At 39.6% G+C, this 18729-nt stretch overlaps 1 protein-coding gene across 1 annotated transcript in view; it reads right to left on the bottom strand.

Moving 5' to 3' along the window:
- Positions 1 to 18729, bottom strand: part of LOC126470993 (dual specificity mitogen-activated protein kinase kinase 7-like) — a 179451-nt gene that overhangs the window by 109784 nt on the left and 50938 nt on the right. Inside the window, exon 3 of the mRNA XM_050099043.1 lies at positions 13551 to 13664. Within this exon, the coding sequence (XP_049955000.1) occupies positions 13551 to 13664 (114 nt within the window). The remainder of the gene's footprint in view (positions 1 to 13550; positions 13665 to 18729) is intronic.

Here is an 18729-nt window from a genome sequence, read left to right as displayed (position 1 = left end):
TCTTATGGGTGGGAGGTTATTCATCTCAACCATTGTTAATGACGATGATGATTTTTCAACTTGGGCACTCAACAGTGGTCTTATCTGCAGTCTTCATAAAGTATTTTGAGATGAATGTGTTAAAATATCTATATTTCAGACTCTAAAAGGTAAAATCCCTTGTTAAAATCTAATTCATCCTCTCCCAGTCTCATTCACATTTGGCCACACATCAACACATAAGCAGGAACGACATATATTGGTATTAATTTCACAGGACCCTGTTAATATACTACAAAATTAAGAGTGGTATTAAAAATATTTAGACACAATGTTATTGGTCACTGACCACTTGTCAAAATAAAGGATAAGTCAGAAATACTAAGAACTTAAAATGACACCTGAAACATTTGAAGGGAACCACAGAAAATCTAAATTTGAATACCCAGATGGGGATTTGAACCACATTCCTCTCGAATGCAATCATGCACTACAAGATCTTTCCTAAGCAGCTAGTAATAGAAATATTACTGTTATTGCTGTGAAATTTATGGTCCTTCTCTGTTTCGAGAGGGAGGAAGGGCAACACTGCCCCCTCCTTGAGAGGGAAAGCTTTTTTTAAAAAAAAAAAACCAACCAAAACAACCCACTCACAAGCTCCGTGAAGGCTCAAGCGACACTGACCAGCCATTGTGCCATCCTCTGCCTTGCTGTATGATGAGGATGAGAGTGGGACATGTAGTAAGCACACCACTCATCCAGCCGTTTTGCTGACTTTCCGGACTGTGGAGCTGGTACTACTCTATCACGTGGCTCCTTAATTGGCATCACAAGGCTGAGTGCAGGCTGTACCAGTCTTTCCACCAAGGAAAAAATCCTTGGCAGCTCCAGGAATTGAAACTGCGTCCTCCGCATGGCAGTCACCCATGCTGCCCACTCATCTACGGAGGTGGACTAAAGTTCTCATGAGCCAGATTTAATTAAAAACAGACATAAATTATTTCTTTGTACATTCCATGTACTGCAGCATGCAGTATAAGATTTGCTAATGTCCAGGTGCAGTGTCTCAAGCATAAGATAGTATGTAACACAGCTCCACATACAGAAAGGAAAATTGTATTCTGTTAGAAAATAAAGAAAAGGCAAATGCACTCCTCAGCACGGTTGAAACAGCAGGCCATACAAGTACCTTCAGTCAACATGTACCAACAAGGAGTTATGACACATAAACAAAAGTTGGTAGGCGTGTTTGTTTATCTGAAAGGAGATGTCTATTCAAATTTCACGCCAGTCGTATCAGAGTGGCACTAGTAGTGCCACTATGAGGATGCAAATCAGGTTCGATTTAAATACAGGCTGTAACCATCTTGATCATTAGTTACCTTTGAGACCGGATGCAGTGAGTTGATGTTAGTCAAGAATTCCTTTTAGGTGACAAATACGCCATTATCGACACCTCACTTAATTTGGAGGCAATCATGTAATAGGTCTATGAGAAGCTGGATAATCCCTCTCTGGTGCTGCAGAAAAACTTGGTGGGAATGTAGCCACAGAACAGAATGCCTCTGGTGCATCAGACTGCATCTGCAGTAGGAATCTAAGCAGCAGTTGGCACCACAGCGACACAACAAATTGTTACAAATTGGTTACTTCAAGGACAGCTCTGTGCCAGATGCCCTGTAGCGTGCATTCCACTGACCTCAAACCACTGCCATTTGCGACTTCACAGGTGTCACCTACACCTGGAGTTATGGTCTGGGATACAATTTTGTGTGACAGCAAGAGCACTCTCACTGTTACCCCCATGCACCCAGAATACAAATTTGTGGGTCAATCTGTTGATTTTACCTGTTACGCTGCCATTCATTAACAGCATTCCAGGAAGTGTCTTTCAACTGGCTAATGTTCGCTCACATACTGATGTTGTAACCCAACGTGCTCTACAGATTGTCAATGTGTTGCTTTAGCCTGCTCAATCACCAGATCTGTCTCCATCCACCACATATCAGACGACAACTTCAATGAAACTTCCTGGCAGATTAAAACTATGTGCCCGACCTAGACTCGAACTCGGGACCTATGCCTTTCGCGGGCAAGTGCTCTACCATCTGAGCTACTGAAGCACGACTCACGCAGGGTACTCACAGCTTTACTTCTGCCAGTACCTCGTCTCCTACCTTCCAAACTTTACAGCGCGGGAGAGCTTCTGTTAAGTTTGGAAGGTAGGAGACGAGGTACTGGCAGAAGTAAAGCTGTGAGTACCGGGCGTGAGTCGTGCTTCGGTAGCTCAGATGGTAGAGCACTTGCCCGCGAAAGGCACAGGTCCTGAGTTCGAGTCTCGGTCGGGCACACAGTTTTAATCTGCCAGGAAGTTTCATATCAGCGCACACTCCGCTGCAGAGTGAAAATCTCATTCTGGAGACAACTCCAATGTTGTTCACAAACAGCATTTACCATCCCTGTATTGACCAGCCAAGTGCAATAGGCACAAAACTCTATCCCACAAACTGACATCCAGCACCTGTACAACACAATGTGTGCATGTTGCATTCAACAGTCTGGCTGTTACACAGGTTATTAACGTACCAGCATTTCACATTTGCAATGGCTTCTCTCATGCTTACATTAACCTGTGATCTTGCAACGATAATCTCTTAAAAATGTTACCTAGACAAATGTATTCACAAAATTTCATTACTCTACATTAATGGTGTTTTTTTTGTGATTTTTCCCCATCAGTGTATATGAGTACGATAGTTTCAGATGATCTACCATGTATGCCTGATGTCATGATCTCTTACTCCCTTGGATTTTACTTTGGTCTTTTGCCCTTGTGGCCCCAAAGGCTGCAAGATTCTCTGCAGATGGACAGTATGTGTGGTGCAGTTCCACATGCCTGAGCCTAATTACAGAATGACACTTATCATTGTACTAAAGGACAGGTCACCTATTATTCTAGTTCAATGACTTTTAAACTGCTGCTTCCATAGCATTGAGAGTCATTCTTATCAAGTGATTCACACAGTTCTCATCATCATCTTAGAGTTAAGAAACAGTCTGTTGATTGAACAACATCCAGTTTGTTATGTTCAGTATCCTTCTAGGCAGAATTTTTGGAGTGAATGTTCTATGGAAAGATGGATCCAAATATGAATATGGTCAACACAATATAAGGCACCATCCGCTCTTCTTACTGAGCATGGTGGCAGAGATGCAGAAAGAGAGATCAGTGGCAGAGGATGGGTCTGTTGCAGTACTTCAGTGTATGTTACACCCATATTGAGAAGAAATAGATCCTCTCACATGAGGCTCTTTGGAGAGGGCCTCTATGTCAAGGACATCTTTGTGTGACAAATGAAGGTCATGTAGCGTTACACCAAATAGAATGTGCAATTTTACAGCAACTGCTTCAATATCAGTCATTAGAGGTGCAATCATAGAGTGCATGATCCAGTCATGGCTGTGGCCTCATTTCCATGTAGGTCATTCTTTCAGTTGATGGTGTGTATCTACCACAGACACAAGTATGGGAATCTTCTATGTGGACAACACTCTGCTTTTCCATGGGTGTTCTGAACCCATCCAGATTCATCCATAATACATGATGTGCTTATGCGTGTGGTTTATCATTTTCCCATTTCTATCTTTTGAGATGCAAAATTGGAAAATCTAAATCAGGGGTGGTTACTGATTTGGTTGGTCAGGTAATTCAAACAAGTTACTGTTTACATCTTCAGGCGTTGCACTTGTTCTTTACTATGCTAGTTTAAACTACATTTTCTTAAGATTTCTTCTCTGTTTCCCTATAGATTTCTTTCTTTCTTTTTTTTAATGTAGATTTCTCTGAAGGTATTTCCTGTCATTATGTAGTTGCTTTACTTCTTTAATTATTAGAGCTGGCTTAGAAACTATAGGTGACTAGTGTTTCCTAAATCAGCAGTCATCCTAACCTTTGTTGAAGAGAGAGCAGTGCCAGATGATGCTCTAATACTCCACTCTATTATAACACAATGCAGAAACATATGAACTCACAATGTGCTGTGTAAGTGTGGACATAGGCATGATGAAATTATCAACAACAATCAGGGAGATAATGGAACTGAGGGCTCAAACAATGAACTTAATAATACCTAGAACCTCCAACGAGATTTTCTAAACTTTATTGACGATGAGGTAACTGGCACAAAAATTCCCTGTAAAAATAGTACAGGTATTTAAACAAAGTTTTTTATATGATCCATGCAACAATGATGCTGAGTAGGGGAGGGTGGGGGGAGTATTGGCTGGTGAAACAATATCTGTTAAGAAATAACCTACTCAAGAACAATGAAACAGACAGACAGGGAGAGAGAGGGAGGGAGGGGGAGGAGGAGGGAGGGAGGGAGGGGGAGGAGGAGGGAGGGAGGGGGAGAAGGAGGGAGGGAGGGAGGGAGGGAGGGAGGGGGAGGGAGGGGGAGGGGGAGGGGAGAGAGAGAGAGAGAGAGAGAGAGAGAGAGAGAGAGAGAGAGAGAGAGAGAGAGAGAGAGAGAATCATGGAACAGATCGATTTCAAAAATTGCACCACCAACATTCAACTAAAATATACATCACCTGTTGGAGTCTTACCATGACAAAAAGACACTTGGGTCCTAACCACTGACATAACTGATTCCAGGGTGACCCTGCAAGACATCACTGAATTCTCATTTCAAGTCTGCTAAGATGCTGTGTGTGCAGTCTTGTTATCACAAATTCTGATGTGCCCCAGTTCCCAACAGAATGACAGCCTTTTATCTTGAATCTGAAGAGAATATACAGTGAGTAATCCTAGATGTTCTGAACTTGTTGCACACAAGTAAATTAAAACTTATCTTGAATCTCATCATCAGACAAGATGGCTATTTGCTCCAACACTGTGGGAAAATCTTACTTATCTTCTATGCTGTTCTCTATTACAAGCTATTTCATCCGGATCCTAATGGCTTTGCAGGTCATGGCTGGGGAATTAGGAACGATGATGGATGCTGGAGACTGACTGGCTTAGTTCTAAAGACGTGTTGTACAATCAGAAGCTGCCATCGAATAGTACATGGTGGTTCACTGGTGGTGGCACAGACGATACGGATACAAGCCCCAGTTGCCAGTCTGATACCCACACAGTGTACTGCATCCAACGTCTTTAAGTAGGGACATCAAGCCCAAATATAAATAGTACAGCCACAGTCTAACAAAACCATACATGAAAAAATAAAATTTACTATGGTGGTGGAGAAAGATGGTTGCTTGCTGTTTTTTGACATCTTGGTGCGACATAAGAGTGATGGCACAATTGGGCATTCAGTGTTTCGATTTTAAAGAACTTGATCCACCAAGCCCATACCATCTCAGATACCGATAGCCTGTAAACAGAACTGGAACACATATAAATTGTGTTCTTGAACAACAGATATTAATCTCGTCCAGTACAAAGAATACTACAGACGTACAAACAACAGAACAAGGAAGAGGATGAGGCCTTCAAATCGACTGCCTGTCTACCATGTATTGGGAATGTTTCATCTAAAATGGGCAGAATATTAACAAGAGATACAGTTAAAGTAATGTTTCGACCTCCTTTCAAAATATTAGTGCTTCTAGGATCCACTCAAGATGACTTATGAGTTGCACAAAGCAGGTGTTTGCAGGATTTCGTGTGAATGTGGCAAATCTTATATAGGACAACCGATGCACATTGTGCAAGATTTCATTATAGTGGCATACTCACCTCCTCCAAGCAAATAAGTCCACTATCGCTGAACACTCTATTTCCACTGGTCATTTGATGAAATATAATGAAACAGAAATTGTGGCCCACGTTTCACACTTTTGGAGTTCAATCATCAGTGGAAATAAGACTGTCTGGAACCCTTATGAATCAAGACAGCAGTTTTCCATTTAATTCCAAGATACGATTATAGAAAAACTTCGTTCTGTATATAATCGGTATTGTCCTGCGGTCTTACCATGTGATGACAATTGTTTTGATATCAAAGAAGTGAGGTTTCATGACAGTGGGCGTGCAGAACTACACACAGACATACAGCGGAAACGCATGCGCTCAAGCAACATGTGCATAACGCCAACTAGGACACCACATGTGTGCTGGGGGATCTTAAACAGGGGAGCTCAGTGTACTGCTCATCAGCATTCTCCTGAAGATGGACACAACGCTCTGTGCTGAAATATTTTACTAGCATGTTACAAATGTCCGGCAGCTCACCCAAAATTTTATACAACAATCTGTATGTCAGAAAAGTTTAAAATTTCACACAGTGTTTCATCTGTTGAAATTTTAAAACACCTGCTTTTGTGACCAATTGAAAAGCTATTGTTGCAAGAGAGAAGCGTCGGCCAATAACAAAATCATCAGCAAATAAAGAAATCTTCACTGGAGTCTTCACTATGTCAGTTACGCTGTTTATAGCAATAGCAAAGAGGGTGACACTTAAAATGCTTCCTTGGGGGACATCATTGTATTGTATAAAACTCTTTGACTGCAAGTCTCCTACAAAGTAATGGACTGACCACTCTGCAAGGGAGTGCTTTAATAAAAGTAGCAACCTTCCACAGAAGCCCAGTTGTGAAGCTAGCTAAGTATGTTATACCTCCACATAGCATCGTAAGCTTTTTCTATCAAACAATATCTCTATACAGCTGTCTGCACAGGAAACATTCCTATAGAGCTGCTCCAGGAGGGTCAGGTTGTCTAGGGTAGAATGATACTTTTTGAATCCACAATGGTAGTAGTTACCAAGTTTCTTCCTCTCTAAAACCCAAACTAGACAGCAGTTTATCATCCACTCAAGGGTCTTTCCTATGCAATTGGTGAAGGTAACACTACAGTAACTGCTTGTGGACATACTGTACTATCCTTCCTTTGTTCTGGAGGGTATTAGTATGGATTCTCACCATAAGCCTGAGAACAATCCCTGTGATCACATGCAGTTGAAAAGATCTAGGAGGACTGATGAAGGAAAAGCTCAAACTGAGCAAGGATCTGAAGGGAAACCAATAGCATTATTTTCAAAAGAATAATCCCAGAATTTATCTTAACTGGTTTAAGGAAGCCTAGGAAAAATTAAATCTGATGGACAGGCAATGGTTTGACCCCAGTTCCTCCCAAATGTGAGTCCAGTGCCTTAATCTCTGTGCTATATCTATTGATACCTGAGCTACATCCTGTTGGCTAACACACAATGTGTGAAAGGTAATAATTGTTTATGGCTGCAGTTACTCTGTGATGTTCTATCCCTGTGATTCTGAATATCTTCCATTGCTTGAAAGCAAATCCAGTCATCAAGTACAATCTGGAACAGTATGCTGACTTTTTTATCTCGTATTACGTCTGATCAGATTCTGTCCTAGCAATCGTTTACCACAACACAGATTTTAAAGTCACACTGCTGAGATATTGCCTCACCTTTTCTCTTACTGAAGTGAACACTAATGACTCCTGAAGCTTGGATATTTGAAAAATGCCCATTTTTATCTATCAGCTTTGTATTTATAATTAATAATAATAATAATAATAATAATAATAAGAGTGATTCTACTCCAAACTGTCAACATTATCTCCAAGATCTACCATGATATCATGGCTAATGCTGTTTTGATCAGTGAATTCCCCCTTCCTCCATTAAATCTAATGATACCAGCAACATGGACGATAAATAGTTTAGACAAGAAGAGAATAGAAGCTTCCGAAATGTGGTGCTACAGAAGAATGCTGAAGATTAGATGGGTAGATCACACAACTAATGAGGAGGTATCGAATAAGATTGGGGAGAAGAGAAATTTGTGGCACAACTTGACTAGAAGAAGGGATCGGTTGGTAGGACGTGTTCTGAGGCATCAAGGGATCACCAATTTAGTATTGGAGGGCAGTGTGGAGGGTAAAAATCATAGAGGGAGACCAAGAGGTGAATACACGTAGGAGATTCAGAAGGATGTAGGTTGCAGTAGTTACTGGGAGATGAAGAAGCTTGCACAGGATAGAGTAGAATGGAGAGCTGCATCAAACCAGTCTCAGGACTGAAGACCACCACCACCACCACCACCACCACCACCACCACCACAACAACAACAACAACAATCAGCAACTAATTTGACATATACGGGATGAGAAGATGGTGTACACTAATGTATGCACCTCTTGTGCATTTATACCCATCTATGTTTGAGTTATTTCTCTGTAGCCATTTACATTGATCACACTATCAATGTCCCGGCAATTACAGCATCACCTGGCACAGAATGACTGCTAGTCAGACATATGCACGGTGCATGTAGTATAAGTAAGCGTGTAGAATGAGGAAGGCAAGCGATCTACCTGAGTTTGACAGAAGGCAGATTGTGATGGCCCGGAGGCTTGGTGTGAGCATTTTGGAAACTGCATGATTTTTTGGGTGTTCAAGGAATGCTGCAGTGAGTGTCTCCAACACGTGGTAAAACCAAGGTGAAACCACATCGATGTTGTGGGGTTGGGCAGCCACTCCTCATCACAGATGTCGGATGTTGTAGGCTGGGTAGACTTGTATAACAGCGCAGGCAGCAAATTGTGGTGGAACTAACATCAGACTTTAATGCTGGGCAGAGTAGAAGTGTGTGTGAGCACACAGTGCACCGAACACTCCTAATGATGGGCCTCCACAGCAGACGATCCATGCATGTGCCAATGTTAACATCACAACATTGGCAATGACGACTGAAATGGGCACGTGACCATTGGTACTGGACATTGGGACAGTGGCAGGACATTGCACAATCTGATGCATCCTGATACCTTCTTCATCATGCCAATGGGAGGGCAAGAATCTGTCATCTTCTACAGGAACAGCTTCTTCAAACCTGTAGTTTGGGATGGAGACAAGCTGGGAGCAGCTCTATTATGCTCTGGCGAACATTCATGTGGGCATCCATGGGTCTAGCGGAGCTCATACAGCAAGGCACCATGATGACCAAGGAGTATCATACACTGGTTGCAGGCCAAATACACATCTTTACGATGATCTTGTTTCCTGATGGCAGTCGCATTTTTTCAACAAGATAATGCACAATGTCACAAGGCCTTGGGTGTGATGGAGTTGTTCCAGGAACACAGTTGCGAGTTCCAATTGATTTGCTGGTCCCCCCAACTCACAAGATCTTAATCCAGTCCAATACACCTGGGATAAGATTGAATGTGGTGTCAGAGCTCGTCGGCCCCCTCTAAAGAATTTATGAGAATTCGATGACTTGTGTATGCAGATGTGGTGCCAACTCCCTATAGTGACCTACCAAGGCCTCACTGCTTCCATGCCACGACGCATTGCCGATGTTATCTGTGCCAAAGGGACATACCGACTTTTAGGCAGATAGTCATAATGTCATAATGTTCTGGCTGATCAGTGTATATGTGATAAGAAGTACTAACACAAAACACAAAGTGTAAATTTTAACCTTATTTACATGCCCATTCCTGTCCTTCAAAAAAAGAATATTTCTGATTTTATTGTTTTCACACATGGAAAATAAAATGTCAACATGACTTTAGTAATACATACACAGACTACTATTTCAAGCACTATAGAGGAAATTCAGTTCTTTGAATCATCTCCATTTTATAAAGGACCTGACGTCTGAACTTTGCATGAGTTTCTTCGCTGATACAAGCAAACTGCTGGCTACGAAGATACCAACAAAGAAAAGCATATGTTGTCTGTGTGTGCAATGTGAACAACGGCCAGTTAAAGAGGGAAGAAAGGAAGACTAATGTTTGATGTCCCTTTGACAACTAAGTCATTTAAGAGTGCACACAAGTTCATATTGAAGGATAGGGAAGGTAACTGGTGGTATCTTCTTCAAAAAAACCATCTACACATTCACTGTAAGTGACTTAGGGAAGTCATAGAAACCCTAAATCTGGATGGAGAGACGAGGATTGAAGCAACACTTCTCCTGAATTCCAATCCATGCATTAACCACTGCACCACCTTGCTTGGTGCCAGACAAAGAAAAGTATAACATGAAATAATATCTTCTCACTCATTTGGCAGTATAAGAGGAACAACTAAACAGAACAGAGAAAATAACTGATTTCTGCACAATGAAATATTTTGTCATGGATTAATCAAAATTACACTGCAAAAGTTACTGAAAATCAATTTTTTGAATTAGCAACAAGAAGTAACTTCATGATTCTGGGATATTGCACAGCCTTCCAAATTAACTTACAGGTTTCATAAGCATGTATTTGTAACCATATTAAAATAAAAATACTTTGAAAATTTGTAGTATATATCTAAAGCCAAGAGACAATGATGATCCACTCAAGTAAACAGTGTACCAACGAAAGTCACTGACATACTGACTTACAAACAGAAGAAATAGTAGGATATAAAAATAATGAACTAATACTTGATACACAAATGAAAGTAAGATATTGGAGAAAAATGTTTAAATGGGGCTTGTTACACTTTACAGTGCATATCATCCATACTTGAAGAATAACTTAGAAATGATTCAAAATTACTCTGTCGATGCAGTGAATTTTACGGATCTATGGCAAAACTTCTTTAAACAAAAGGTTTTTCCCACCACTGCAGTCGAGTCACATCGACAGAGTTTTAGATGGTGTTTTTGTTTAGAAAATATAAATGGACTGATCAATTCATACAGTATAATGTTATTTTCTTGAAATGATGAAGAGTGTATAAATAAAAACAATGCATGTTGTACTTGCTAAGTTAAAATCTGTTTTGCAATGCAGGTGTCTCGTTTCAAGTGCTAGGCTGGCACAAGAGTTTACTTGTCACATACAGCAAATAATATCATTTCCAATTGTGTACTTAAATAATAATTCAAACCACACTACCTACGCATCATAGCTCTCCATTACAAAAGAGACTTGAATGATGACAGAATATCATAAGGAAATCAGTAATTCATTCAAGTGTGTTTCAATAAATTAAACATGAAACTGGGACTATACCTTTAGAAAGAAGTATCGTAGCAATCAGTTTTACTGGAGGATTGTTGACTGCATAACTTTTAACTGGAGCATACTACTAACTGACCCTATATTTCATCCTTCAATTTGCTGTAGAAGCTACCAACAGCTACATGAATACAGATACTGATGCCTCACTTCTGGAATGCAAATGCCACTTTACGAGAATATATGAAAGAGACTGAGTTGCTACTGCATTATCTTACTTGTATTTCACAGTATATACCGTATTTACTCGAATCTAAGCCGCACCTGAAAAATGAGACTCGAAATCAAGGAAAAAAAACTTTTCCAAATCTAAGCCGCACCTGAAGTTTGAGACTCAAAATTCAAGCGGAGAGAAAAGTTTCAGGCCACACCTCTCAATCGAAAAAAAGTTGGTCCATTGTAATATGAGACACAATTTAGGTCAAATAAATGACGATAGAGCTACAGTAGTTTGGTTCGAATCGTAAGCTTAGCAGTTAAGCTTTACCAGGTAGTCATTGCTATGCATCAGGCGCTCCGTCCGTATTTATACGGGTACCCTTCCTTTTTCACGTGCTTCATCTGGTTTGAATTGATTGCTTATTTTTCTTTGATCTGATAAGTGCCATTCTATTTGTTATAGGTGTTTACGTCACTCTAAGCTGAAAATGCATTAGTGTACTGTGTCATGCATTGTTCGTCGCATTCTGATAATGAGTGTTTACGGCCTGTCGCCGCTCACGGCATGGGTTGCTTTTGTGCGCGCTACCGCCGCTTACAATTTAAAAAAAAAAAAAAAAAGAGAGAGGAATCGTCTCATTAGCGAAACAATGGCAAGAGACTGCTATTTGTTGTTACTTACACTGCTGCTTTCTTTGATAATGATCAACAAGAACCAAATAATAGGCTCGGTATGATGGAAGATGTTCTGAACGAGAGTTTAGCGAAAACTTTTCTCCGTTTGAAAATCTTTGCAGACGCCTCTTTAGTACATTATATTCTGCACAGAAATTAGAGTCATCTTAGATTTAAAAATGTAGTCAATTTCCGTGCTTCAATTCTGACTGTATCACTACTAGGCATAAGAATAATATGAATATAAACATGACATGATATGTATATTCTTCCGCGTTTGCTGTTGTCTCACTCTAGTTTCGTAATTTATTGGGCAGACAGGATTTAAATGAGATAGCAGCAAACACAAAAGAATACATGGCAAAATGTTTATATTCGTATTATTCTTATGGTGAAGAGAATACTGCGTGTGATTCACAATTCATAAAAGTTCCTATTAGCAACCATCTCTTCTCACAGGTAGGAAAAAATTCAGAACGTAGAGTTGGCCATATTGACAAACATCCCAGTCTTGCCAGTCGGATTTTCAAAGTACATTGAAATGCTGCTACATTCGAAGATGAACAATACGGAATTTATATTTACTTCGTTGGATAATGTATGAAAATGAATTGGTCAAAACTCGGGGCGGAGAAAAAAGCTCATCTTCCACCCTTTTTTTTTTTACTCACGCAGAGGTTTTGGAGCCAGTATTTATCTTTGTGTCTGCAAAGCATTCCTGTGTAGCACTACATATATTCGACGGCAGAAGTTAGTTGTAGCGGCACCTACCAACATTTTTCAGAACTTCCACTTACTTTGCACTCGATTCTAAGCTGCAGACGGTTTTTTGGATTACAAAAACCGGAAAAAAAGTGCGGCTTAGATTTGAGTAAATACGGTATGTGCGATGGTAAACAGGAAAAATCAAATGAAATATAACTACTTCTCAAATACCTTACTATAACCTTGCAGTCTTGCTGTGTTTCAACCTTGACATTTTGCCAAACCATGTTGCTATGAGCACTTACATACAAATTAATTCACTATGGGCCAAGAAATGAAAGTTTCTAATTTTTCCTCCCTTTGTTGTTACTGTGAAAAATATCTCTTAAATTCAACAATAACATTATATTTAGAGGCACTACTGGCCTATCCACATTTAACTTTAGTTTCATTTCCTCTATCCATGTGTTATAGGGTATGTGACTTTGGATTGAACGCACACAAAAAAGCAAAGCTCCACACGTGGCCCAGACAGGCCAATTGGAAGTGACAGAGAACCATGTCATCCACTACCAATGGCATCATTTGATTGCGGTATGAGGGGAGGGGGGATGGAGTTAGCACACCACTCTCCTAGTTGTTGTTGGCTTTCTGCACCTTGGAGCTGCTACTTCTCATTCAAGTAGCTCATCAACTGACATCATGAGGCTGAGTGCACCCCGTTTCAGTCGCCCTACTAAGGAAAAATCCCTGGCAGTAACAGGAATCGAACTTGGGTCCTCTGTATAGAAATCAGTGATGCAGATCTGATAGCTACAGAGACAGGCACAGCTATTTTATAGATTAACTTAATTTCCAAAAGCAGCTCCTCAGCAAATAAAAATCATGGTATCAACTGTATATAATCTTAAACAACAATATTCCTCAAAGTAGCCTCGCTTATACCTATGGACCACCAAGACATCTTGACTAACCAGTTAAATAAACATAAATATATTTTTAGGTATTGCGATGTTAAACAGATCGCTTGTAAACATACCTTTACTGCTATGACTGTTTGGCTTGGTTTATGAAGCATTTTCACAACATGTCCATACGTTCCATTACCAAGTTCACCCAGGTGTTCAAGGTCTTTCAGATCAGTTTCATACCTCTGTGAAAACACAAATGAAATCAACAAACTGTCATTATTACAGTATTGTGTTTTATGTAACATAAGTAAGTAAAAATAATCAAACAGTTCATTTAAATCACAAACTCCATCTCGGTAACCACTGCAAACTCTTCCTACCTTTTACACATGACCTCCTGAATTAACTGTGACATGACAGCCAGCAATAGTTACTTAATTATTACAGAGTAAGTTGATTCAGCAGTAATATTATGGACTTATATTTGGGTGGATGGAAGTTAAAAGTCCCTGCACAGTCATCCAGATTTAGGTTTACCACAATCTCTCTAAATCACTTTTTGTGAATGATTGGATTGTTCCTTTGAAATGACATGGACTATATCCTTCCACAATCCAAGCTTGTGCTTCATTTCTAATTATCTCATTGATGGGTTGTCAAACCTTAATCTTCCTTTCCTTGACATTATTATTCACACCTACATTTACATTTACATATATGTTCTGCAAGTCAGTGTATAGTGAATGGCAGAAGGTACTCTGTACCAATATTATCCATCTTCTCTCTCATTCCAGTCACACTGTGAGCAAGGAAAAAATGAATGTCTACATGCCTGTATCCGAACCTTAATTTTTTATCTTATTCTTATGATCTCTCTAGGCAAGATACACAATGGCGACAAAACAATTGCCACAGGTTCTCTAAATCCACCCAGCAAGGTTTCATGAGAAGTGTTTCATCTTTCTTCCAAGGATTCCCATTTCTGTTTACTGAGCATATCTGTTCCACATTCACATGGGCTACACCAGCCTGCTACAAACTTAGCAACTCTGATCCCCCCCCCCCCCCCCCACTTTATATTGACATACTTGCTTGAGAGGGACTCTAAACGCAGGAACAATACTCAAACTGGCTGCACTAGCATCTTATATGATTTTCCTCAATCCTTCCAACAAATCTAAGTCTTCCATTTGTCTTCCGTAATACCAAGTTTATATGATCTCCCATCCCATGTCAATTCTTCTTCTTCTTCTTCTTCTTCTTCTTCATCTTTGTGTTCCTCTTCCTCGTCTTGTTACTGAAACATTTTTGCTTATGCAGGTCGTTCATGCTTCTTAGTATATTGAGAAGATTAGAGGTCTCACTACACTTCTATGTAGAACATCTGATGTTACTTTCGCTTCTGTAGAATATTTGCCATCCTGTATAACATACTAGATTCTATTAATTAAATATTCATTGATTCAACACATATTTGCAAGGACAATCCATATTATTTTACTGATGATGAGAAAATCTTAGAATTTTATCACATATTTTTTTGTAGGATCTGACTAAAAATTATTATAGGCTTCCCCACATGGTCCTTTTTCCAGATGTAGAGTTGCTATCATTTTTTCTCTGTCACTTTCAATGCAGTATATTTTGTAGCAAGAATGTAGTAGTTTCTGTAGTTTATAACATCCTTCAGCTTCAAGCACATCTGTTCTGTGTTTATCGGATCTGAACTAAATATTCTCAGTTCATAGTGATTGTCTATCAGTTCGTGCAAACACACACAACCTTCCCTTTCTGTCTTGATGACATTCTTGCTTTTGGTGACCATTGTACTTCCTCATTCAATTGTATCCATCATAGGTTTCCTAATTTACTACCTCACTTTACTTGTTTCACAAAATTCTGATTCGTCTTGGTAGCCAATGCATGTCCTTCCCACTTGTTTGTAACTGGGTGGAATGTGCTCAGAGAACTTAAATAGCCATGCTGATCATTAGCTATGTCTCACAGCCATAGATACCTCGTAGAGTTAATTTCTATAGATTTTAATTGAATTTTGGCTGTATATACTGTGTATAGACTGAGGTAAAGTTAATCACCTGGTGGGGAGCTCCCTGCTTTTACTGATCACTGTAAGCAATGTTGAAACTGTCAAGCTGCTCAAGTATCAAAACTTGAGTATTTTCATTTCTAAAATGTGTTGTAGCTAAAACTATTGTGTGCTGCCTAAGACGATAAAATGGTGTTTTCTCCTACCCTAGTGTAAAACATTAATAATTGCCATTTATTTATGAACTGTAGCTTTCTACATGAATCCAAAAGAATGACACTGTTTGGAGTTGATCACTGAAAATTCTTTGCGTAGGAGGAATAGCAGAGCTATAATATGCAAGTATCTGGGGGCACAGAGTACTTTTTTTTCTCTTTTTTTTTTTCTTTCAAATGGCTCTGAGCACTATGGGACTTAACTTCTGAGGTCATCAGGCCCCTAGAACTTAGAACTACTTAAACCTAACTAACCTAAGGACATCACACACATCCATGCCCGAAGCAGGATTTGAACCTGCGACCGTAATGGTCGCGTGGTTCCAGACTGTGGCGCCTAGAACCGCTCGGCCACCCTGGCCGGCACATTTTGTGTGCTTGATACAGTTGCTACCTAGTTTTAAGTGATAATAGAGAATGGAAGAAAAGTCGGTTTTAAATGTACTAATGACGAGCCTAATTCACTCATGGTGAACTGCAGATAACTCCAAGTATGACTAAATGTGTCAAGATACCTCATTAGATAACCTAACATCCATACTTTCAGATATGATCACACACTGTGTATATACAACTGGAATCTGCTGTATATATTTTATGGTTTATGAATTTTAAAATGTTGAGTGCTTTAAGGAACCATACCTTCCAGTACCCCAGATATGAAAAGTAAGAAGTTTGAAATAAAAAATCAGGTTCGGAAACCTCACAGAAACTTAAAAATCATAACAATATCACATCTCAAAATGCCAGAGAGTTGAAAACAAAATGTGTTCAGTTAAAAAGAACACACACAAATTTATCAGTCAACAACTTAAAATTAGTTTCCTCTGTCCACTCCTCCATTTCATATTCACCAACTGTAACTGAGATGACGCTGCATGCAAGAAGAGAAAGAAATAGACAAATTGTTCTCAAATAAGGAACACTGAACAGGAGCTGAGCATAGGGGACATTTACAGCCATCTTCGTTCCAAGCCCGTATTACTACTATCAATATTAAGCTATCAGTCACAATTTCAAAAATTGGCCAAGTGCTACTAGAACTTGTGCTTTGAGGGTTAATTTTATCTACAGATAGTTCATCTATATCAGAAATTGAGAATCTTGACAAGTTTTGCCTGTTACTGCTATTGATACTGGCAAGATATTGGACCTGGGAATTCCACGAATTTCAAGAACATTTTAATTTTAAGTTTAAATTCTTTGTGTAACTGCACATTGGCTATTGTAATTCCTGAGAAAATGGGGTCTTAACAGACTGACAGGCAGACGGATAACAAATGACAAAAAATTCCATGTGATATAACTACAAATTAACAATTTTCAGATTATTCTTTTACTTGTACTGTAAAACCTTGCTTCTCGCTAAGTTTCATGATTTCAGTGGGAAGTGCCCTGACCATATGTTTTGATTGCATTTACTTAGAAGCTTGTTTTTTACACTCCAAAGGGACCATAGACCTTAGTATGTGACATAAATTTTGACTAGCAATTCGTGATATTCTCTGTTACCATTTATAGGATCACTTTGTTGCTCGTCTGTCTGTCTGTACGTCTGTACAACCTCTTTTCTCAGGAACAGGTAGACATATCAGATACAGATGGTTCCTTGGCACCGGCATTTCGTTAAAGCTACAAATTGGGAGCTAAAATGCATAAGTCATTAGTATAGAGCAAGGAGTTAACCAATGGTACAACAGAGGTCACTAGCCTGAAGACAGCTTAATGAGTCACTACAGATCAACGCACAGTTCAGGGACATCTGTTTAATACAATATGGGCTCTATTAATGGATATCACCTCCACCATAAAAACACTATGTCTCAAGCAACAAATGATGTTCCCGATTTGCGAGAGATGTAAAAATATATACCGTGATATGTGTGGTTTTAGAGCCAACAGTGTAAACGATGGTAGCACCCCGACACTCCTGAAGAAGTGAGAGTGACAGATGTCAACAGGTCATCAGGATAACTGAAACTTTAGGCCCTTGAAAAAGATTGGTCCTAATTTATGGTTTTGGTATTAAAAAAGCAGGGTGCATGGGATTACGCAGATAGCACATTCTAAGGTGTTGCAGTAGATAGAGGTCCCAGCAACTACAAAAACGCACCCACAGTGCAAGTATGAAGGGTCACGCCTCTCCGCCCCCTCACCCATAGAAGAAAATAGAATTTGATAAATCAAGTGATTAGGAAAATGTCTTATGGTGATAGAAAAAGTGAGAACAGTAGGTACCATTGCAACTGTAGTGGTAAGATGCCCACTTCAGTGAGGAGACTCATGGTACTAATCCAGAATGTGCCAGTGGTCAGTCTTACTCCATGATGATGTACTGGGTACAATAATTCCAAAGCCAAAGATGCTGCTGTGCCATAAACCCTTAACTATAGTACAATCGAGACAAGACCATGTCCAAGTAAATACAAAGTTGAGTCACACAATCCACAGCCTAAGCAGGAAGGAAGCAGAGGGTCTCAAGCTTTCATATTCCACAAATCTCCAGTTAATGAATATGGGGTAGCCATTTCAGCTTTTTATCAAACAGGAAGCCCAAAAATTGTGGCTGTGCAACAATGTCCAAATGCTGAATATCCACGTAGTGTTCTGTCTCAAGACAAACTGTGGTATGATGAAAGAAATGTATGACTTGCAATTTTTCAGGAGAAAATTAGCCCTTCAGATGGGTCCTTGGAGTTGGTGCTAAACATTGGGAACTATACTGAACGCAAAAGTCATTGAAATACAGCATGGGGTTAACCACAGGTAAAACAGTTGTCACTAGCCTGTTGAAGGTGATAAGGAAGAGTTCAACACTCAGTATGGAGTTCTGAGAAATGCCATTCTTTTGGGCCATGGGGAGCTGAAAAACATACCGGCTCTTACCCAAAGCAATCTCTGGATAAAAATTGATGAATAAGAATTGGCAAGGAGCTTCAAAAGCCCCTGTCATGGAGGGTAAGTAAAATGTGATGGGTTCAAGTGGTGTAATATCCATTATGCAGGTAAAAAAGATATCAATGAAATGGTGTCACCTACAAAAAG

The sequence above is a fragment of the Schistocerca serialis genome, chromosome 3 (assembly GCF_023864345.2).
Source record: "Schistocerca serialis cubense isolate TAMUIC-IGC-003099 chromosome 3, iqSchSeri2.2, whole genome shotgun sequence".
Classification (NCBI taxonomy): Eukaryota; Metazoa; Arthropoda; class Insecta; order Orthoptera; family Acrididae; genus Schistocerca; species Schistocerca serialis.
The sequence above is the reverse complement of the archived record's forward strand: the minus strand, read 5'-3'. Positions and strand labels throughout refer to the sequence as shown.